The sequence below is a fragment of the Acanthopagrus latus genome, chromosome 23 (genome assembly GCF_904848185.1).
Source record: "Acanthopagrus latus isolate v.2019 chromosome 23, fAcaLat1.1, whole genome shotgun sequence".
NCBI classification, from domain to species: Eukaryota; Metazoa; Chordata; class Actinopteri; order Spariformes; family Sparidae; genus Acanthopagrus; species Acanthopagrus latus.
Window position 1 is genome coordinate 1220432 of NC_051061.1, and position 25325 is coordinate 1245756.

Here is a 25325-nt window from a genome sequence, read left to right on the forward strand (position 1 = left end):
AATGTCGTTAGTTTCAACTCTGAAACTCAGAGCTCACATCTGTCATTAACGACTCTGTAAGGACACTCCCTCACTCCCCCCCTAACTAACCTGCACCCCCCCTCCAGTTAGTTAGAACTGAAGAAGCCTCCTCAGAGGTGAAACGTCTTCTACAAACACGTCCAGTTGCTGACAATACAGCAATTAGAATTACCATGACTTGGATGACTGACAGCTTAATCTTCAGCATTGTGCATAACAGCATAGTAGCAGCAACGGTGGTTCAATATGACACTCTGTGAGCAGCATCTTTGTCAGTAATATAAAACAAATATATATATAAAAACAGTTATGTCTCTTACAGTGCAGCCCAACAAACTGATGTTAATTAATAATGTATTGATATGTTATTTATTTGATAATGTTTAGATGAGTTTCTTGTGACTACTTTGATATAAAACTCCCGTACAATTCACCATATATGCTAATACGCTCTTATTGTATATGCTAATACAAAGCAGCAACAGGTTATTAATTTACTTAATAAGTTGATATATTTCAGCACTGACGGGCCTGTAGAGTGAACAGCAAACAGCAAGTGTGGCTGATATGAATGAGAACATACAACAGACAGTAACATTACATTATAATTTCCTGTCAATTCCTCCACGCCAAGAGTTGACCGATATATAGAGAGGTAATCACTGAATGTAAATGCATTGAATGGCTTTTGATGAGAAGATGCTGACCATCAATAGTATCAAGAATTGTAGTTTAGTTTCATGAAAAACCTCATGGTAGAAAAAAATGTTTCTTAACCTTTCACATAGATAACAAAGAAAGCAAAATGATTCTCCGTATCTATGAAAAACATTCCTGCTCTTCTTTATAATGTGGCTTTTCTAGACGTCTAACTGGTTAATAATCAGGCTGTTGGCATGTATTGCTACACGGTTAACTTGCCCTAGGGCTCAGGTGTGTGCACCAGTCCTCAACAGTTAAATCAAAAAGTTTTTCTTTTTAAGTCTCAGAAACCCACAATGGTAGCCAAAGCCCTCTTATCAACCAGTCAGACAATCATATTATTTCATCAGGCAACTATGAGACCAAAAGATGGCTGATTACCTGCCAAAGTGTCTGGCAAAGCAGACAGACTCACCTGCCAGACACATTTGGGCAGCATTTGGCTGGTAGGAGGTGTTTCCCACTGAAACATCTCATATACATGATCTAATCCAGGCTGTCGGCTGTCAGCAGAAATAGAAATCTATTGTGCCGTATGTCACTGAAAATGTCCTAAAGGTCTTTATGCTATGTTTAAAGAAAAAAAATAAAAGGTTGCAGAAAATAAAAAGAAATTAGATGCCACAAAAAGTCTGCTACTTTACATCTATGTAATGGCAAAGGTTAGTAAATGTAAGTAAAGCAATGACCAAATGTGAGCAATGGTGTTGTTGTTTAGCTCTCATCTGTCACTCCCAACCTCCTAGACCCCATTTACACCCTATATTTAAATACAATTTAGTAAGTTGTGTGTGTTGTAGTGTAAAGGTAAAACAAAATTTGATCCACAGCAACCATTCTTGTGTTGAGCAAATTTAACACAGGAACATATCTCTTTCTTTGTATAGAAAATATTAAGTCAGTATATCCCAGTGTGTTGCGTGCCTTGTTAACAGCAGATCAGCTGTGCAAATGAGCACCACTCACAGCATCACACTGCTAGTGTATATCATTAATTTCCACCCGTTTTGCTTTCATTTTTCACAGTTCTGCTGGAATGTTCTATGGAATAGGCATATAATCTGTAATCAGAGGCATACCTCTCTCTACCCTCTTGCTTACGTGCTATCTAACCTTGAACAACAACCTCGGTGTTCGCTAAAACCAAATATCGGTATTAATGTCATGTTTTTTTTATGAATGACAGCACATTGTATAGATTGCATTTACATCTACCAAAGACCCATCTTCAGATCTGGTCAGGCTGATCCATCCACATACAGATCACATACCTATGGTGATGGAGTCCAACCTGAAACTTTCAGTCAATTATCAGAATTTTATCTTATTACATCATATTACAAATGCTTGTGTAACCCTATCTTTCTGGCTCTATTTAAGCAGATTGAGGAGTTCACGCAACAATTTCTGTCAGGTTCACCACATTTATTTGCCAGCATAACTGGCAAGACAAACACATGATTGTGGATGGTGATTGTGAAACAGTACAGCTTCAGCCCCGTTGTCCAGATTCAAAAGAACAATATAGAAACAGAACTTATCAACAGCCACAAGATGTGACGAGACTATTCGAGCATTTATTATACATTTTAATTTGGGTCAAATTACTTTTATAGCTTAGTATTTGAAGTAGCTGTTCTGAAGTACGGTACTTCAGATCATCTATATCCAAAGGGACAAGCTGACAAACTCAGGTATCTATAATTACCACCACTGCCACATGATGGCGCTCTAATCAAACAAATAAAAGGAATCGTAGATACAGATAGGACATAAGGCCATTTCCCAAGATATTAGAATAGCATGATAACCTTCTTGAAAATAATAATACTGAACACACATAGAAATTAGTCTTGACAAACACTCACCCCCTAAACCTTGCTTCTATTCTTCTCCTTCAATAGGTGGACCCCCTGTGAGGGTTGGTCTAACCTTATTTGAGCTCACAATTTTTTGTCAAACTTTTTTTTTTCTTTTTCTACTAAGCAGCGCTATTGAGAATAAACTAAAAATCTTTGTTCTGCTAATCTAACAGGTATTTACTTCACTAGATTAACAAAATGCAGACCCTGTCTGACTACTGCATCTTACAACCCATGGCACTCAGCACTCATGGGTTAGATCAAGACCCTCTTCGAACTCAGCCTTCATTTTGATCTCAACCACACTGTTGTGGCTGGTAGTTAAATAACTCAGAGAGAGCTTGATACTGCAGCAAGATCAGTGTATACTCATTTTGATACTGACCTAAAACTGATTGAGATTGAAAGAGGTTCAGCATCCATGCGCCAAGGCAAGTTGTAAAATTAAGTGAGGCGATGTTTGTGCTGTGTATCCTCCGATATGTGCTTTTAATAACTCTCCAACTCCCTCAAAATGCTCAAGAATGTGTGTGTACTTGCGTGCAAGCATTTGACGTGTGTGTGTGTGTGTGTGTGTGTGTGTGTGTGTGTGTGTGTGTGTGTGTGTGTGTGTGTGTGTGTGTGTGTGTGTATCCAGGGCAGCTCTAGATAGCAGTGTTAAATTAGACCATGATAATAAGCTGTGGGACTTGATGTGCTCCCTGAGGATTATACGAAGACTTCAACTGTCTGTCTTCATCACTGACCTGACACACACACACACCCACTACTTAAAAGCATACTTACACAAGTGCAGTATATACTGTAGCATTTAATACATACACATTTGAACACACAAGGACAAATATAGTATGTGCATGTTAGCAGACACGTCTCTCAGTGGAAAACCAACAAACAGTTTCTGTATGAGACGTGAACATGGCAATATGCACACACACACACACACACACACACACACACACACACACACACACACACACACACACACACACACACACACACACACACACAGGAAGTGGTTTTAACAGGGTTTAAGATCTAATTGAGTTTCTGGGTTTGGGTTAGTGCATTTAATTATGGTCTCATTTATAGTATTAATGATGGAACAGGACAATTGTTGATGTTAACAGTTACAACTGGGCTTTTCAAAATGTCCAAATATATCAGGTTTATTTTCACTGCATAGTCCCACTCATTAATTGTATGCCATTTCATAGCTATGCAGACAATGCACAGTTGTAATTATTTGTAGTCCAGCTGCCGAATCGAGCATCATACTTACTGTACAGATATGAAAGTGATAGCAATCTTCTCATCTAAATCTCTGCAAGAAATAATAGGAGTATTTCCCGAGGATCGAAAGTGGATCCTACTGTTATTACATCAGTCTACATGTGACTAATGTAAACCCTTTAAGGGAATGCTGAATGAAAGAGGAACAAAGCCATGCGGGGATAGGTTTTGAACGTTGAATTATTTGTCCATGAGCCAAAGCCTTTTGGCTAGCTTTGATGCTAATGAAACAGACACACTTATGCAATGGCAATTTGCAGTTTACACAAGAGCAAAAGATCACATGGGTGACATATGTAGCTTGCTTCAGATATCCAGGTGTAACCACTCTGTGGGTGTTGCCCCTATCAGCCTTAGCCCCACTGCTTCCTGCAGACATGTACAGGAAACAAGATCACGTTATTTTTCATGACCCTGTGCTCCTGATCTTACAGCAACTGTGTGCATTTATTGTGGAATAAGCATGTCACATATTCACATAGTAAGCCTGAAAACTTTTTTTTTTTTTTTTTTGTTTTGATAAATTGGTCAATTTACCCACATTACCAACAAACTACACGTCTGGTAGTATCTCTAGCTGTTCCACATACACCCTAATACCATGGAGGAAAATGGAATATCATGTGTGGAGCACACAGTTTTCAAAGGGACTAATTTTTCAGTGGAAGGACAGAACACTCTTGACAGCAAGGTCTTACTGGGACACTGTTTCTGTAAGTGCCTGTAGGTCTTTGATTTTATTAATGCAATTACAACAACATGAATTCTTGTGTGAGCAAGAATAGACACTATCAGGGGTGTGACTAATTTGTTTTTTTCTTGCATTTGTATGTGTAATTTTGGTATACTGACTTTTTAACCCTAAAACCTGGCCTAAAACGTGTTTATTAGATGTTTAGTGATCATATTTCCAGTGAACTTTAACTTTTAACAAAAATAGATTAAAAATGAGGTGTAACATGTGTAATGTGAAATAGGTCACAGATGTAAGAAAAATTTAAAAAAGCCCACAAAAGAGTTTTCAACTTTGCAGTTCTTCAAAACTCTCCAAAGCATTGTCCGTTCTACCAGCTAAACCCACTTTACCCTTCAGCAGACAAACTTCAGCTAAAGAACTAGATTCTTTCTCAGGAGTTGGTGGAGTCCCGTCTACCAAATTGGCATTCAACAATGTCAACAGTGAAATATGCGATGGATGATGATATTGATGCTGAGGCTTGGGGTTCTGTGTGTTACTTTGTGTTTTTGAATGTGCAGTAGTATGACAGGAGGAGTTGCCCATTAGCACACCACTGTATTCACCACTCTTTCCCACTGATCTCATCTAGCAGACAGACCTGTCTTCTGTCAGAGTCATGCATGAATCCCTGTGTCAGGTTTAAAATGGTCTCCTTCTTCACAAAATAAGCACCATTTCCAGTAATGTCACTGAGGATCTTGGGTTCACCTTATTGGGCAGGTTTAAAAAGAAGGAAGGACGCTCAATAGATACATGCATACCTCTAACCAGGCCCAACGGTCTCCTATAATTCAGTCAATCCTAATCCAGTATCAGAGAAAATAGCCCTGTATCACCAACCCCTTAACTGCTTAACCATAATTAAAGATCTGTTACTAGGACAATGAAAAAAGATTACCCATGATTTTTATTAGAATCTACATTAAGTTGTATCACTAAAGGATACCAGCCACCTAAATATGCCAGAATATCAGTGCATTATTCCCTAAGAAAGTAAGGAAGAAAAACCTCAAAATCACCATCACCATCTCAAAATGTTAAAGGATGTGTTAAATTCCCGAAACTGTCCCTTTATCTGGATCTGCACAAACACCAAAAGTTAGTATGGGCTATTCTGGACGTAGACCCATCCTCCATCCACGTTTCATGGAAATTTTGCTTTTGTGTAATCCCAAATTTGAAACACAGTGAGCTGGTCACCACCCTGGCAGGATGATTACAAGGCAGGACATTGCTTTGAACAAACATCAGGGTTACAAGCGAGGAAACAGGTTTAAAAGAGCCTAAATGATGTCAGATGTCCTTTGTCTTTGAGTAAATTGACACTGAGATCTATCCCAGAATGTAGATAGACAGTTACTAGTGGGGGTAGCGAAAAGGAAATGTTATTAAATACACATGAGCACTGCACAAAAACTGACACTACATAAAATGTATGAGTGATTTTCTAGTTGCAAGGTAGATAGGGTGGGATCATTGATCCTATGCTGAAAAGAAATGTGTTTAAGTTCTATGATACATGAAGCATTTTTCATTATGCTGCTCACATTAATGCATACATCGTATTATACCTCCATTGTTCATGCAACATCTTATTTTCTCTTTCTATACACTGAGTATCTATTTTAACACACACACACACACAACCACACACACACACTCACAGATACCCTGTGTACCTCATTACTTTTCCACCCTCGATCCATCATCCTTACCTCCCTCCACCTCCCTCCATCTCTCTGACTATGTGGTTATCAATGGGATTGCAGCAGTCAGGACATTTGCACTGAATTACCAGCATTCCTGCACATTCAGTCCTCAGTGAGTTACTGGCGCCCCCTATCTAAAGCTTGTTGGCACAACAGCTGCTCTCCAGTTACTGCAATGGCCCAAACCCCTCCTCCTCCACCAGCAATCACATGAACACCAAAATATTAATGACAGTGACTGAAACTGGCCAAACAAATGTGTTTGAGACAGTTAAAGTTTGCTGTAATGTTGCCTGAGTGAAAACACACGATGTATGTTTGATATGCGACTTGTAACACTCCTCTCCCCATCTCTCTCTCTCTCTCTCTCTCTCTGCAGTATGTGGCATTTGGCTCACTCTTCTTTATCCTCCTCTCCATCTCTACTTTCTGCCTGGAGACCCATGAAGCCTTCAACACCATCTACAACAAAACAGAGAACGTCACTGTCGGCAACAGAACACATGAGGAGGTACAGTGAAGCTTTAGTGAATTGTTATATTAGTTTTAGAGATGGTAACGTGACCATTGAAGGGACACTACTGCTTTTCTATAAAGTCTGGAGATTTCTGAAACTGATTTATTAGTCAGATTTTTAGCATTTGATTCAACCACTGAACCCAGCAAGGCAAAAGCCCTTGTCCCTAAATGTTGCCGTCTCTAGGCTCATGCCAAGATAAAACCTCTGATCAGACCTGACAAAGAACCTCGTAATCAGCAGAAGTCATTAAACAGGCCACATTAGTAATTGAAAATCTGTGAATTGCTGTTTTAATGAGACATAATTAGATACTTTGGTAGTTTGAAGGTCACTCAGGAGAAGGTGAGTGTGGTTTTATAGTAGATATCTAAGTTGTGAATCAAAGTGTCTAAGTACCTGATTACGCAATGCAGCTGTACAGGATAAATAACATGAGGAGTCTTTTGGATTATCCACTCTGTGTTATAGACCTATGAACTGTGCTAAGGAGGTCTGTTTTTCACGGTTTTATGTATGGGGTTGAACAGAGTTGTTGTTAGTGCTAATTAGTTTAATGATACAGAAGAAGCGCAAAATGTTATCTGTGACAGAAAGGCTAGAAATTAGGTTGTTTTCCCCCCTTTATGAGTTATGTCTTTCTGTTATACACCCATGGGTATAGTTTTAAAGGAATTGCTCAAGAAATTAATTATTGACAGAATGATATCAGAGTGCGACTATAAAACTCAAATGCATATGGGTCATTCCATGCCAACTCAGCCAGAATTTTTAACTTTTCCCAGTTCATGACGGCACACATTAAAATTTTAGTTTTAGTTTCACATCAAAAAGTTTCTAGGGAATTGATATAGTCCTTCTTGGGAAAATATAGAGTTCAAGTATTTTTAATAAATGTTTTGTTTGTTTCTTTTTTTTTTTTTAACCTTCACAGCTACATTTGCCAAGATCTGTAGTAACTATATTAATACTACACCGAATCGAAATGGTGTTTGCAACAAAGCACATAATAGTGGAGATATTAATTTTTTTGAAAATGAAAGATTCTTGGTCCAGGCAAAAGAAAAAAAAAAATATTAATTGCTGATAATGTGATCACTGTAAAACATTCTGGTTGGTGAGTACACATGCAAAGAATCACAAAATGGATGACATTTAATTCTTAAGTATTTGGAGTACAGCCAAAGAATTTCGCTAGGCCCTGTAAAGTTTATGGATCAGTATTCCCTGGGGAACAAGGTGTTGTACCTCTTAATGAATGAATGACTGAGGAGTGATGGTTGATAAAAAACACTAACCCCTCATATTTTTCTTCTGACCCTGCAGATAGTGTATGAGGTAGTCACAGATGGCTGGCTGACATATGTGGAGGGTGTCTGCGTCATTTGGTTCACCATTGAGGTGATGCTGCGCGTCATATTCTGCCCTGACAAGGCAGAGTTCTTCCGCAGCGCCCTTAACATCATTGACTTTGTGGCCATCGTGCCCTTTTACCTGGAGGTGGCGCTGAGTGGCCTCTCCTCCAAAACAGCCAAAGACGTGCTGAGCTTCCTGCGCGTGGTGCGCTTTGTTCGTATCCTGCGTATATTCAAGCTGACCCGCCACTTTGTCGGCTTACGGGTCCTGGGCCACACTCTGCGGGCGAGCACCAACGAGTTCCTGCTGCTCATCATCTTCCTGGCGCTGGGCGTCCTCATCTTTGCTACAATGATCTACTACGCCGAACGCATTGGTGCAGATCCTGATGATCCGACAGCTGCGGCCCATACCAACTTCAAGAACATCCCCATCGGTTTCTGGTGGGCTGTGGTGACCATGACCACGCTGGGTTATGGAGATATGTACCCAGAGACATGGTCGGGAATGCTGGTGGGTGCCCTCTGTGCCTTGGCCGGTGTGCTGACCATCGCCATGCCTGTGCCCGTCATTGTCAACAACTTCGGCATGTACTACTCCTTGGCCATGGCCAAGCAGAAGCTCCCTAAGAAGAGGAACAAGCACATTCCCCGAGCACCGCAGCCAGGCAGCCCCAACTACTGCAAGCCAGACGCCTTGGCCATGGCAACCGCCTCACCGCACAGGCTGATGGGCAATGTACTCGGGCCTGGCATGGTGGGATCTGGCAGTATGATGGGTACTGGAGACTGCCCACTGGCACAGGAGGAGATCATCGAGATCAACAGGGCAGGTGAGTGATCAGGATCGTGATGTGTGGATGGGAAACACTGATCTTTAAAGTACCTTTTTAAAATCTTTTATTCCAGTTCATCATTCAAAGAAACATTTTAAAACAGCAGATCTGCTGATGCCGGGGAGGGCAAACCTTCCATCTCTAGTACAACTTGGATGTGTCCCAGGATAAACTGCCAAAACATTTTTAGATCCTATGTCATAAAATGGTAAAATAAAAAAAAAATAAAATAAATAAAAAAAATCATCATCATTACAGCCCATGCCTTTTATAATTATTTTGCCTCACCAACAGCTCAAACTGAAATCTATTCAAATAACAAAGCGATGAATACGAGAATAGAGCCAAATCCTCCGAGGCTGGAAATACAAAAAAAAGCTTGATATTTTTGGTTGATAATTGATGAACAATCAGTTGTCAAGATAGTTGCCTCCTTTCATTTTTCTAATTAGTTAATGAAGTGTTCCAACATAATTTTGAAAAGTGTGTCCATAAAACAGAGGCCTCTGAATTATGCATCTGCTGTGAACCAATATCGCACCCAAAATCCCCCAAATTGATTAAGAGTCCTTAAATTTTATTGTAGCATCACTAAAACTTAGATGCCAGTTTTAGAATGTGGTTATGAGTGAGCACTAGAAGGCAGGGACATGTCTGTTGTAAATGTATATGGGCTTGGAGGTTGTTTTGGACATGCTCAGACATGGTGGACAAAGGATTTGTTTTTGTATTTGTAGTTCTAAATTATATTGTTAATCACTGGAGCGGCATCAACAAAAATGATTATGTAAAACTGCTCAAGTTTCTTACTTTCTCATCACACTGATGACCAGAGGTCAGACTTCCAGCTCTGTAATGATATGAGTAGAAGTGTGTATCTAACAGGTTTTGAAGCTGTAAATAACTTGCTGATGTCCTCGCTCTTCCAAGAGTGGCGTACACTAAAATAGATTCTAATTTACGATGGGACTTGAAGGCTGCAAAAAAAACTTTTTACTTTCTGTGGACAGATCCATCTCCTCCCTCTCACAGCCACATGCTCTACCACCAAGGCTGACATGTTCAGATAATCCTGGATTGCGTTCTATATAGATATACAATATTTTATGCCTGTCGGAAAATTGATCCAAGCCATCTCATCTCATCTCTGCTCTGCTCTGCTCTTTTAACAGACATGTCCATCATCTGCACTGATACACAAATGTGTGTGTGTGTGTGTGTGTGTGTGTGTGTGTGTGTGTGTGTGTGTGTGTGTGTGTGTGTGTGTGTGTGTGTGTGTGTGTATGTGTGTGTGTGTGTGTGTGTGTGTTTGCATGCTTGTGGTGGAGTAGCAATGTGTGCCTTTACAGAATTTAGGGTTTATAACTATCAATAGTCTTGAGCTTGGCATGCCACCAGTGTTGGACAGCAAACTGACATGTAATCATTGTGTGTTTGTGTATATGTGTGTCTGTGTATAAGTGTTCGAAAGCTTAAGTATTATCTTTGCACAAAAAGGGAATGTGTTCCTTCTGTCTGGTTCCACACATCATTTGTTATTAGCAATACTTTTCTGCTAAATTCAACTGTGCCCATGAAGTGCTAAAGCACATATCAAGATGTAAAGTCAACAAAAAATGAACGAGAAAGGCACTGTAGAGTGTGTACCTCTGCTAGCGCCCCACCATCCCCTTTAATTCTATTAAGTCCACCAATAACTGCTTAACCATACTTTAAGCTCACCAGATCTGCATGGAATTGTACTCAAGAATACCAGCAAGCCTAAATACTCCCCCCAGATCACCATGATAAAAGACATCTGAAAAATTGTAACTGCTGACAAGACACCTCAAACCCCACACAAGGGTCCATAGAGGTTTTTTATTTGTCCTTGAACCAAGTCAAGCCATTTCTAATCTGTTGCATCATCACAATGTAAAGCTTCAGGAAGTAAACCTGGACTCTAGAAAACTGTATTGTATGCACCAGGCGAGCAATTCAGATTGGACTGAATGGGCGCCATCTTTGTGTTCACTAATCTAGTTGAATTTAAAACCTTTGCACTCTCCCAAGGTTTAAACAAGATTCATACTCGATGGCGACTGGCTTCAGAGCATCATCAAAACTTCTGTGCATGCCAACTTTAACTTTCTCTCTTTGCATGTGTTTGTCCACCCCTCTGGTATCCGTAAGTGTTGAGCAGTAAATCATATCAGATTAGATTTGACAGCTGCAATGCAAGCTACAAACACTGCTTTCTCTGTAGCCATCACCTCCTGTATGTGTGTGTGTGTATGTGTGTGTGTGTGTGTGTGTATGTGTGTGTGTGTGTGTGTGCGAGTGTGTGTGTATGTGTGTATACACATGAAGCCTTCTCGCTCTCCTTTGTTCAGTCGCTCTCATTCAGTGCTGTTAAATGCTGCGTTTGAGAACACACAAGTGTGTGTGTGTGTGTGTGTGTGTGTGTGTGTGTTTGTGTGTGTCTACAGCCAGCTCTGCTGCAGTGTGTTGGTCATGTGATCAGGATAGCTATCACAAGGCACTAACGTTCCTCTGCACCCCCCCCCCCCATCTTCCCTCATCATCTATCCATCCTTTCTTTACCCTCTTTCATTTTATTTTTACCTTCTCCATGTTTTTCTCTTGCTGCTTCCCTTTCATCTCCTGTTTTTCGCCTTCTATTTCTCATCTCCATATCCCTTCTCCTTGTCCTCCTCTGAGCCCCTCCTCAACACCTGCGGTCTTATCTCCCTTTTCCATTTTTATTACTTTCATGCTCTTACCGTCCCTGTTTCTCTCAATGGGTTCCCCTCCTCCTCCATACTCCTCCTGCTCTCTCACTACCATTAATCTTCTACTCCTTTACCTCCCCTCCTCTCTCTCAACTTCCCCCTCCCCTCTCCTCTTCCTTTTCTCCCATCTCCTTTGCTTTCCTCTTTTCTCCTCTGTGCTCTTCTGCCCCTGCATTCTCTGTTTCTCTCACATCCTCTCCTCCCATCTCAACTATTTGTTTTCCTCTCCTATCCTCTTCATGTTTACACTCTCACTTACTAATTTTACTTCCTCTCTCCCTGCACACTATCCCCTTCCTGTCCCTCTCTTCTTTCAATGCTGATCTCTCCCTTGTTATTTTCCCTTTAATTTCCACCACTATTTTTCTTGCCCCCCCCCCCCACCCCCCAGACTCCAAGCAGAATGGTGATGCAGCGGCCAATGCGGCGGCCCTGGCCAATGAGGACTGCCCTACCATCGATCAGGTCCTCGGGGACGAGCGTAGCCCGGCCACCGGGGGCCTCGGCTCCACCACCAGTCGCGAGCGCTACCCACATGACCGGGCTTGCTTCCTGCTGAGCGCCGGAGAGTTCCAGCGCACGACGGACGGAAACGTTCGGAAAGGTAGGAGGGCGGAGAGCGGAAGGCGGAGGATTGAGGGGGGAGGTGGAGGAGGAGGAGGAGCGGGAGGAGGGCGCTACTTGAGTGACAGCAGTGGGCTGTCGCTCGATGCATGGTCCTGATTGATATGTGCTGAGAGTATGTGTAGTGTGCAAAAACATCAACACACACGTAACTTTCAGACACATGTTCCAAGCCCACCTATATCTGATGACATACATACTGTACATACAGAGGGTGGACAAAATAAAAAAAAAACACCTAACCAGATCAAAATGCATTCTGCAGGTGTTCACAGGTATTGTGTCCGCCCTCTGCACCTATAGAATGTGTTACATACACAGACACACATGCAAAGTATACGCAAAAGTGCACACGCACAGTACCGACAACACAAACAATACACAGCCTTTTCAAAAATAAGTGCTCAAAAAGCATTTGTGCTAAGCAAAACCCAAGACAAACCCCACAAACACACACCTGCTACCCCCACCCCCACCCCCCATCATTCTGGGTGACACCTCAGCATCACTCCTTCAGACCTCTCAACATGAACGGCTCTGTCCTGTGGTACAAATAACATATCAATGTCCAGTCAGCGGCATTGATATTGACCCAGTGATTCCTCTCACTCACACCTTCAAACTACAGCTGTAGTAGAAGAATTCCCCTTCATGCATTTCTCCTGCATCTGTACTGCAGAGGTACTGCAGAGGCTGCTGCAGCACTGTCATCTGTGCTGATGTTGAAGTGACTTGATTTACTCCGTTGTAACACAAAAGTATTCATGGTGGCTCTTCTTTGTGAACTGTGGTCAAATATTCACATTCTGCAGATTTCTTACTGAGGTGAGTCAGCAGTCACTCAGCAACACTACATGCAGGGTAACATTGGTCTTTTGTTTGTGCTGTATTCTCTGTTCTTCACAGCTGATATAGCCCTTTGTGTTAAACTATGTACATAAAGTTTCATTTCACAACAGGCCTTTATTTGGATTATAGTGTTACCTGCGATCATTTAGATCAATCTTCGGATACAGATGATTACTTAATTTATTTCTATTATTAACAAATCCCATGTAAAGACAAAAAAGACTAGTGTCAGTAAATCACACATGCTTGCCTGACAAGGACATCTGGTGCCCTCATGAATTATGAGTTTTGTCCATCTCGAACATTTTGGAGGGCATAATGATTCAGAGGAATGTCCAAGATGGACACCACCTATCCTGTACCAGGCCAGGTGCACCAACTAGAGGAAAAAGTGTGCTGTAACTGGGCTGTAGAGTTTGGTTTCCCACACCAACCAGCTGCATATTGTGTGCTACCCAGTTGGATAGCTATCCCAATGAGTACTGCCCCATCATTGATAAGGTCCTCGGGGTAGAGCAAAGCCCGGCCACCTGGGGAGGCCCCACCATCCAGCTATTCCTTGTCCTTGCGCTCTCTTGTATGGTGAAATAATATGAACGTTTTTTTAGTATATATGGAAACCTTGGTATGAAACCAATACTACGTGAACTGCATGATATTTATGGGGAAATATTGCAGTATGCAAGAGCAACATGACAGACGATACTGATGTGTCCTCTTCTTCTTTGGATCAGGCAAACAGATGCTGCAGTGGCATATTGCTGCTGTCTACATTTTGTTATTAACGTTCCTTTTGACAGTTATGTTCATCTTTATATATAGTCCAATACTGGGCTGATATTCCATCACTGTCTTAATTTTAGTCCAGGTATCCAGGTTGAGTGAAGTGCACAGAATAAGAACAGTTTCTCCAAGCTTGCTCCACGTCTTTTACCATCTTCCCTCTTTGTAAAAATGCTGAAATGACATTTGTTTTATTTCTAAGAGAGTAAAGTACCAACAAAAACTGTACCATCTCGTACATGATTCCAGGTACTGGTACTGATAATATTTAGTAACACATTCATGTCACTTGTCTGGTGGAGCCCATCATCAGGTCAGATACTTTGGTTTATGACCCTGAAAACAAATGACATTCCCTACGTGGCTTTGCAACTCATTGATGTATTTTTTATTTTTTTATATATATTTTGGGAAACAATTGAGCTCTGTAGCACTGAAGGAGAAGAACACAGTACTTAACAGGATGCATTCTTTTCATGGGATTTGTTGACAGTAATACGGATGCAACACATGTCCTGCCACATTCTGGAAACTACTGGAAATTTCTTGCAGTATTTTAGTGTTGCAAATCTTTAAGTGCGTCTTTGGCTTGTTTTGAAATGAAATGCTTCATGTATAATTGTGCAGTGTTTTGAATCTGATCCATCCGAGCAGGCAGATCAGATGAGTGTCTCAGTCATCACACCAGGCTTCTTCATCATCCTGCTGTGTCAGAATAGTTTGTTTTTCACATTTTTCCATGCTGTCATTCATTAACTCATCGTTTCTTTCTCTCTCCTCCCCCAACTCTACTCTTTCTCATTTCTCTCCCACCTCCTCCATTGACTTTACCTTTCAATTTACCTTTGCATTATTCTCCCGTTTCATTCTCATCCCCATGCTTGATTCCCTCCCCTCCCATATCTATGCTGTCATCTTGCTTACCACCACCTTCACCTGATAACATTAAAATAATTATTTTTGTTTTGAAATATAACCCTTAACCTTTAACAACCTATACACTCCTCTATAAACCTTCCACATGCTCAATCCCCTGACTCACACACACAAACACAAAAACGCACTCTAAAATACACACCCACGTGTAGACGGCTCAGAGTCCAGCAGTGTGACATCCTCCCTGGGTGAGGACTGGTTCAAGCCGGAGGGGCCTCTGCTACAGCAGGAGCTCAGTGTTAACTCCACCGCCTCCTGGATCAAACCATAGAAATACAGAGGTAACACTTCCACACAGTGCACAAAGCAGCGAAAAACATTTCTACATCAAGAATACAACCTCAACTCACTGGAAAACTGTGTCTGTAAACAAAAGATTAGAATATATTAGATGAGACTGGATTAAACTTGATAGCTTAGAGCAAGCTTGATTAGAGTATATTAAAAATAGTTTAGAAAAGACTGGATTGAATTAGACAAAACAGGATCAAACCTACTAGATTAGACTAGATTAATTCAGATTAGAGCTCGACCGATGCTTGTTTCATGTGGTCGACGCAAATGTACTTTAGTTGACGCAGACAGATTATTATTATTTTTTTTTTTTTTTTTGCAGTGTTCTCTCAAATGTGTTGGTATCAAACACTTGTGACTGCAAATAACAGTCAGTTTTGTTATCAATTAATCTGCCAATTACTTTCAGAATAATGGATTGATTTTATTTTGTAAATGACAGAGAGAAGCAGTAATTTCTCTCATTTAAGAAGCTGGAGTGTTGATAACATTGTATTCAAATGTATTAGATTAGAATAGATTGGACCAGATTAGATTAGTCTTAACTAAACAAGAAGAGAATAGAACAGATTAGATTAGACTATGTTAGATTACAGTACATGGAAAAGACCAGACTGCAATGTGGGTTTAAATTAATTCAGGTTAGACTAGACCAGATTACATAACGTAGACTAGATACAACTAGATTAGACTCGATTTGATTAGACTGGACTGGACTAAACTAGATTACATGTAATTAAATCTGGTAATGTGTATTATCAGCAAAATAGTAAGGGACAATAAAAGAAGTTGAAAAGTTGACAGAAAAGAATAGAGGAGACAGCACATCATAAAGCATTACAGTTAGTGAGATACCAAAAAACAGGTAAGAAGTTCCGACCCCCAAAACAATATGAAGGTCAGTAGTTGTTTCCTCTTTCTTAAAACAGCACACACACACACACACACACACACACACACACACACACACACACACACACACACACACACACACACACACACACCAAGTGACAGACTTCTTATATCTTAGTGACTCACACCAACTCAGTGGTTACATACAGAGGTGCATGCAGGTTGCTTTAAGCGTGTTAAGCATCATATTGTGTGTAGTAGTGGTGTGTAGGGTGGGGGCATATGCATGGTGTGTGTGTGTGTGTGTGTGTGTGTGTGTGTGTGTGTGTGTGTGTGTGTGTGTGTGTGTGTGTGTGTGTGTGTGTGTGTGTGTGTTTTGTCCCTACACTACAAAAGACTTTGCCACTTGTCAGGATTCACATAATTCACTCTAACAAGTAATAACAATGACATATCTCATTACTGCTACAAACAGGTTAGCTCCCCAGCATTAGATGCAGTGTAGCCTCCAGTGACAAATTACATACATCCATGCAGAAACATATAGAGTTGTATTTGTGCCTCAATGCTGTGACCCAATGTGACATTTCAAACATGAAAGACAAAAAAAATACTGTGTAAAATAAAATATTTAATGAGATATTACGATCACTTCTTATCATTATTATTCATGGTTATTACATAATTACTATTTACAAAGGTTAGATAATTGCAGAAAGTAGCGTATCCACTCACAGTCACACTGGCAGCTACAGTTCCCCTTCCAGCCATGCGAGTTGTCATCAGGCTTCAGGAACCGAATAATTCACGTGGAAAGATTCTGCTATACAAAGTTGCCTCACTAACCACAAATCCTGCATAGCAGAGGAAATACTGAGATTCTTACTGGTGATTTGATTTGAGACAAAATCACAAATTGTCTACTGTTCATCTATAATAGGTTTAAGCAGTGTCACACCACAACACACAGGTCGAGTGAGCTTGCAAGGAAGCTTGACAGAGCACAGAACAGGGGCATTAAAGAAAAAGGAAAAAATGGTAATACTAAGATAAAAAGGTTATTATTGTGCACTTATTTGGAAGTGGACAACACATTAGTAAACATCCAGACACATTGATTTGCACCAAAGGTGGTGAAAATTAAGCGATTTCTCTATAAAAAGGAAATGATCTTAGTATTCTGTCTGTATGTTACATATCGTGCTCAGGACTGTCACATAAATGCAATAACATAGGTACAATTATATTATGTAAAGGCACAATATACTTGCTTACAATTGCTGCAGTCGATAAATGTGATTAATTGTACATAAAAGGCCAAAAACTTAGCTCAGCTTTCATTAAAACTGTCAAAGCCAAATCAGCTCTAACAGTTGTATGTGCACACAAACACACACACACACACACACACACACACACACACACACACACACACACACACACACACACACACTAGCGCACAACCTTCCAGCACTTCCAAATGAACACAGTGTGAGTCTGCAAGCATGACACTGTGACTCTGTGTACTGTTTATCAGCCTGTCTGTGTGTTGGCGTGAGAGATATGCCTTCCCTCTTTACACCTACAGTATGTTGTAACCACCAGGGAGAACAGGTCACGGGGTCAAAGAGGGTGAAAGGTTAAAGTTCACATTGCAGGTCCATGTCTGATGCTTGCTGTTGCTGTTGTTGTTGTTGTTGTTGTTGTTGTTATGTTGTTGTGTTACTGTCTCCTTCCCCAGGTTGTGTCAGGTCATGCGTTTGTACGTTGGCTCTTGTTGGTCTGTGTCACACTATCCATCTGTCTGTTTGTCTGTCTGTTTCTCTATCTTTTCTGTTTGTTTCTGTCCGTATGTCTGTCCTTTTCTGTGTGTGTCTGTATTTGTGTGTGTAGCTGTCTTCCCTTCCTCCTGCTCCTCCTCTTCCTCCTCCTTCTCCTCCTCTCACCCGGTCTCTTCTCACTCTGGTACTTACAGATAGTGGGGGGCGCCAAAAACCAAACGCTCACCATCCTGTTTCCCACCCTGAAAGCATCTTAGCTCGCAGTCAGCCTGGTTCCGAATGGACCAGTTATGTCTTACTCACAGACTGCTTTTGAGGTCTGGTCTTTACAAACTTGGCTTCATGTGTGGACAAAACTTTGATACATGATTTTGTTTGTAAATTTTACAGAGATTGAGATCAATCAAATCAAAATGAAAAGTATTTTGCACAAAAATACTGTGGGAGTTTTTTCCACAAAAAAAATGTGACAAAACTATTTTAAAAACTGAAAAGGGAAAGGAATAAATGGGGCTTCAATTTAACCTTGTTTTGGGATGGGTGCCAGAGTGAAAGTGGCTGCTGTGCACTGGTTGGCCTATTGCCCTGCCAGACCAGTGAGAGCTGGTTGCTGATTGGTTGGTTGGTAGGTTTCCTCTGTCCTCTCCTCTGGAACTGAGCTCAGGTCAGTTTTTACAGTGCAGCCCGCAGAGAGCACTGTTCTGTTTCACAGCAGACTTGGCTCCAATCGATGCATTATGGGATTGAGCTGATTGGATCTCTCAGGGAACTATTTTGTACATCTCATTTACAAAAAGGGTTTTAAAAGATCCCATTGCACGTTCAATGAAAACAACATTTTTTTTGTTGTAGCTGAGCCTTTTCTGACTCTCTGTCAGGCTGGGCTGGAACACTGACCACTGTACATGCTTCAGAAGGGCTACGTTTTTTTTTTTTTTTTTGTTTTGTTTTTTTTTCCAAGTACAAAAGCATACAAGATCTAGCAGGTTCTTTAACGACCAGCAGGCAGGAAGAAAGAGAGACAGACAAAACTCTAATCCCAAACAGGCACACATACACATCCAGGTAAGTATGAGATCAACTTGGAAGGGCGATAGTGACAAGCATAGCAGTGGCACTGTTTGCTGTGCTGTGATGGCCTCCCAACTTTATCTGTCTGCACTTTAAAGCTTTAAAACCACTGGAAAAAATATTAGCTGCCTGCCTCTGGGAGAAAAAAAAAAAATGTTTGCTTTATTTATCTTTTCTGAAGTTATCCGCTCACAACTGGTCAAATTTCTTGACAAGATAAATCAAGCACACCTCGCGATTTGACGCACTCATTTCTGAATGGTCGGCAGGCTTTTGCTTCAGATGTACCACCAGGGCTCTCTTCCAGTCTCTCTTTGACCGTTCTCTTTCCTTCTTTCCTCCCTCTCGCTGATATTGTCACAGATAGTGCTGTACTTGGATAGGATTAATTGCGCATCTCAGTGTCAGTGCCGTCGCTGTAATCCAACACATTAGATCTGTGGCTGCGATGGGCGGGAAGAACGAAAGACTTGAGCATTTTGGAGGCATTCTGAAAAGGTCGGCATAGCATTGTAATGCTCCTTTGCCCTTCTGTGCAACGTATTTGTCCTCGTTTTCTTCTGCTTCTTTTCTTGGCTCTTGTTCTTTTATCTGAGCAAGTAGTAGGGCAGGGGCGCAAGCTACTAATTCTGGTTGTGAAAGACCGAATTAGGACAGATTAAAAAAACAGAAGCACTGTTAAAAGTCCCTATTGATGCAAAGCTCTTGAAAAGCCATATTTGCTTCGCCCCTGCCGGAGGGATTCCTGTGGTTTGTAGCTTGGTCATGGTTTTATAATATGAAATGCAATGCTTTGACCTTTTGGTGATCCTGGCTCAAGGGCACAAGTCACAGGAAGTCAATAGAGAGGGTCTGTCATCTTTCGCACTCCTACTTTCTTTCTCTTAGTCAGCTTGTCTGATTATCCCTCTGAGGCTAAAGGCAACATCTATCTATCTATCTGTCTATGTATCTATCTATCTATCTATCTATCTATCTATCTATCTATCTATCTATCTATCTATCTATCTATCTATCTATCTATCTATCTATCTATCTATCTATCTGTTGGAAATGTGCTAATTTGTTTTAAATATTTTTTCCACATCCCTGAAATTGTTATATTTTGATCTCTTTATGATCGTATGTCATTTTTATTTTATCAGTCCTTATCATTCTGTCATACCTTTTCATTACCGCCACCCTCCACTCTCTCTCTCTCTCTCTTTTTCTTTTCACTCGCTCACTTTCTCCTCATCTCCCTGCTGTTGCTACGGAAACAGTGGACAGGGGAATTCTGGGACTTGGCGCAGCAAAGCATTTTGGGTCAGGGCTCGGTGTTTGATTGCATTATTGATTCATATTGATACAGTGGACTGCAATCCACTACCCATCCAGTAAAGCCAAGGGAGACAAATGGCGAGACAAATCAAACCTTTGTGAGGTGAATGATGCCACCGTACGACATGCAAGGACGTGATGTCGGCTACAAAAAGGAACGGAGAGTGCCAAACAACACTTGGTTTCAGGAAACAGATGTTGTTGTCCATACTTGGATACTCAAGCCTATAAGCATATAAAGTGTAGGGGACTGTTTAACTGAGGTACCCAGTAAAACAGTAATCTCGACTGATACGTATTCATTTTTTTACTCACAAAGAGGGGCAAGCACTTTTTGCTTAAATTGGGCAACAACTTTGCAGAAACCAGTAACTTTTGGACCAGGTGTTCACTAGGTAAGCTTTTTTAGATCTTGTCTGAGTTTGTGGATGAAATCGTTTTTTGGTTTTAGTTGGACATTAGTCACATAGTGTGGTTAAAGTCAACTGTCAAAGTCAACAACTGAAAACATTTTAAGGTGACACAATGTCATACAATTGGTTGAAATGTTTTTTTGTCTCTCTTTAACCTCATTCCATAACCTAAGAATCCTCTGCATCATAATCAGCAGCTCCACATTTTCACAGATTTCTCTTCAAACATGCCAGACAGTTAGCTCAGGCTCTTGTGAAGGTTAAACATGCAAATACTACCTTAGAGATGAGAAATCATACACACATATCCTAATAATACCCAAGTGTATTCATATAATCAACAGTTTGACTAAGTAGTAATTAAAATACATGCCAGGTTCAGAGCTGCCTGTAAACCTTTCTAGTTCGGACAGGTAAGTGAAAATGGATCAAGCAAAATTACAAGTTGCCTGTCCAAATATGTAAGTAAAGCATCTTGATTACTATAAATGCTACAGCAGCAGCACATGATGCACATTTATATGCAATCTCTCCCAACAAATCCTCAAAAGTAAATGACTGAATAGATTGATTGTCAGCACCATATATCACCGTTCCCCAGACAACATGACTGTTGCGGCCTGACAGCCACAGACCTACTGGACCTTCTCACAGTTTTGTAAGGTTTAGGGATGATAGTTACTTGGTTTAGTTCAGGAGAATATTATGTTCTGTTACTATATTACCACAGTAATATAGTGATGTTACCTTATTTGTGTAATGTTACTTTGCTATGTTATTTCCACTTCTAAATAATTTAAATAATTCCCCCCTGGGATTATTAAAGTATTTCTGATTCTGATTCTAGTTTCAGACAGGACATGAACAATGGTTTCCCAACGGTTCTTGTAAAATACTGTGTGTCTGGGGCACCGTTTAGCTCAGTGGGTAGAGCAGACGTCCCATGTACAGAGGTTTTGTCCTCTCTGCAGTGTCCACGGGTTCGAGTCCCAGCCTGAGGCTCTTTGCTGCGTGTCACTCCCCCTCTCTCTCATCTTGTTTCCTGTCATGTCTTCAACTGTCCTGTCAATTAAAGTCAAAGGCCAAAAAAGAAATATAAAAAAATACTGTGTGTCTTGACAGTTCAAGGATACTAGTATACTGAACATCATTTTCACTGATGGTTAAGAATGGACCTATGAATCAATGATGGTCAACGATTAGCCTTTTAACACAAAGAGATCCAGCAAGGGTTGGGTTGGCTAGGCATGTAAAGTTGTCAGACGATTGTGTGGAAGACTATGACACCCAATTATAGACCTGCAACATCGATCTGTTAGTCACTGTAAGCACAATCTTTTTCAAGCTGTAACCCAATTTTTGAGCAGATTTCAAACAGGTTTATTTGCTTCAGCCACCATTTCTCCCTTACTTCAGAAAGCTATCATTTTGAAAGCATTGCCAATGGGGGCGAAAAAACAGTCAATGTATGTAATATCGTTCTTTGCAAATCAACATTCTTGTCTGCCAGTAGTCATTCAGAACAGATGCAAACCCTTTGTCTTTAGATGTGGTTGGACTAAGACCTTTATTCACATTAATGTCCTGCTGTTCCATCAACCACAACTCGGTTTTCTGTGACTCTGCACCTTGTTAAGGTCTTTTTGCTGTCTCAGTACAAAACAGGATAAATGATCAGGTAGAGTGCCCTGACCGCTAAAAGGCAAAGAGGAGAATGCTGCCTGCTCTCCTTCAGAAAATTAAAAAAAGAAAAAAAAAAGAAAAAAAAAAACCTGCAGAGAGGTAGCTCTGGAGCAAATGTTGGTGCAGTGCCACTAGTGCCTCCACAGGCCAAGACTACACATTACATCTTCATCTGACTGCATGAGTTTCAAAGGCAGCAGACGCACTCTGCATTATGATACTGTACACGTCTATCTCCCCTTTCATTGGGAGACCTAATCAGTGAGTGGGTGGAGGTCGAATAAAGGAATGAAATGTTGCATTAATCACTCCCTCGCTTTGTATTTCATGCTCTCTCTGACTGTCCTGTCTCTCCTTGTTTTTTTCTTCCCATAATTCTCTTTCTCCCTGTCTTTTTCTCCCTGCCCTTCCCCTCCTGTTCTCAGTAGAAATAGTATCGATTCTCTTCATTGACAGACAGATACCATTGGCCTGAACTGACTCTTGAGTCTTGCTGAGAGTCTCATTGGTGTAAGGAGATATGCTGCGCCACAACAGCGGGGAGCGCTCCCTCTTTCTCTCTTTCACTTGCTCTCCCTTGAGTTTTACCACCACCACACAATTTGTACCACTTTAATATATTCTCTCTTTTCATCCAATTTCACTCTATTTATCTCATTCACACACAGTTTGTTTTGACTTCACTCTCCTCTTCTCCACTCAATGATCAATGGCCTTTAGGCTAGTATTTAATCATTATCGGTGATCCAAATGCCCTGAGGCCACATTATTTCATTTTCTGAGTGCTACAGTTGAGCCACAATGGTGTCAGGAGGAGAGCCAATGATGTCAGGAAACCAGTTCAATAAAATGGATTATATAGAAAGAGCAGAAATTGTGATATTTTAACCATGTAAACAAGGCTATGCTTTCATCAGGGGTAAACAAAGAATTATAGCTGACTATACTGTTTATTAATAGAGCTGTGTGTCGTCACTGACGGCCTAATCAATGAAATTCTGATTTGATTCTGATTCGGATTTGATTTCTGATTCAGTTAAATATCGAAATTCTCAGCATAGTTTTCATACATGACTGTTTTGACACCCATCAGTGTGGCGGACAGCCCTCAGACGTTTACTCGCCAAATGGACAATCCTCCTACATTTGACGCTTGGCTGTCTCACATCCATAGAAAAAGCATACATTGACAGATTGGTCTTGGGATTTTATTATACAGTATCAGATCATTCAAATTAAGATAGATTTGAATCATATTTAAAAAAAAAAAAAAAAAGAAAAGAAAAGAAAAAAGAAAGAAAGAAAAACAGCTCTGTTTGTTTTATGTTACATACAGTTATAGCTCAGAGTTTCTTCTGAATCAAAAACTATGTATGTTCACCTTAAAGAGTAACTCAACCAGTATCACTTTCACCAGGAGAAATGCAAAACTTGGTCACTGTGCCTCATTATGGTCGCCAAACTAGGTGCGAACATTTGCTGTTTGGGGAAGAGGTTAAGCAGATGGTCTACTGCTGGTTTACCTGGCTGTTTTTATTTGTATATTTACTAACTGTATTTTCCAGTGTAACTGTTGTCAGAGGGATGGGGATGTTTGATCATGCATTTGTACTTGTGTATGTGTTCATGCTTTTTTAGGCTAGTTGTGTTGAGCTCTCACAGCCACTACAGACCATCACTCATGAACTGTTTTAGTCTCTCAAAGGTGCAATATGTAAGACTTTTATTTTAAAACATTCCAAAAACTTAAATAATAAAGGGAATGTGAAGAAATAACAGTGTGCTGTGTTGAAAAAGATGTCTGCTGAAGTTAGCATGCTAGCCAGCTAGCCCTGGCCCGTCCTGTATTTACTTGTCTACCACACTGTTCCTCAATAGTCTTAGCGTAAATGTTGGGCAGAATTGGCTAGTTAGACTCCTAGCTGCATGGTTAACAGAGCTAACTAGCTAAAGGCAGCTACATTTAGAAGCAGTTAGCGGTAACTCTGGTGATATGCTGCCCCTTATTTGCTCGGAGTATGAATTTGACAGGTGGCCAATTTTTAGGCTTATACTACACCTTTAAGCAGCTCAGTACAACTTCACCATGCAAAATCAAACAAAGTTAATTGGTAATGAAGGACGTAGGCTTATTCAGTACTCATACTCTCTTTCATGTTCTGTCCTCCCCACCACATCTGACTAATGTCATAACTTTGCCATGTTTTTCATTCCGTACATTATATTGTGCTAAGACTTATTTTGTTTGCTCAGGTAAATAGATTTTAATAATACATTTACACAGTATAACCATGGTATTATTTGTGCAGATTATTATGCATGTGTCATCATTATAGATGTTCTGCATGTGCATTTCTTTATGCATAAACCATGGTGTTTTTCATGGTTAATGTATTCATCTGTGTGGTCTTCAATGTATGTCTTTGTGTTGATATGACATAGCAATGAGACTGTATGTTTTCTTTACTGTGATCGGTTTGTGTGAGCTTTTCGTCTTTGTCTCTCTATCCTTTTCTTATCTCAGTTGTGTATCAGCTATGTCACATACATATATGTTATATAAATGTATGTATGTGTGTACGTATGTATGTTTTAACCTAGAGTTTAATGTGTTGTAATGTCATATTGCATTTTCATATGCCAGTATTTGATGCAAATATTATTTCTTGACAATCTCAAATCCACATGTGGTTTCAAATAATATTTTCAATTTGAGTATTTGTTTGAGCATATCAAAAAAATGTTTGTAGTATTCCAAATATCTAAAAATAATAATAATGTAATAATTTTGCTGTAAACTGAAACACGTGTTGATATAAATAGCTTTGCATGCAGATTGCTGTTGGAATAGTATTTGCCCTGGTTGTTCATTTCTGTGTACACTTCATTTCCCTCAAGACCTTCCCCTTCCCTA

The 25325-nt window shown here is 40.4% G+C and overlaps 1 protein-coding gene across 3 annotated transcripts in view; it reads left to right on the forward strand.

Annotated features, from left to right (window-relative positions):
• Positions 1-25325, forward strand: part of LOC119014650 (potassium voltage-gated channel subfamily C member 1-like) — an 87902-nt gene that overhangs the window by 33277 nt on the left and 29300 nt on the right. For 2 of the 3 annotated variants that reach the window (XM_037090016.1, XM_037090015.1), the window contains exons 2-4: positions 6706-6837; positions 8170-9031; positions 12197-12409. In XM_037090016.1, coding sequence (XP_036945911.1) covers positions 6706-6837; positions 8170-9031; positions 12197-12409 — 1207 coding nt within the window. Of the gene's footprint in view, positions 1-6705; positions 6838-8169; positions 9032-12196; positions 12410-15149; positions 15279-25325 lie in introns of all 3 variants that reach the window. The other variant, XM_037090017.1, reaches the window with a different exon arrangement.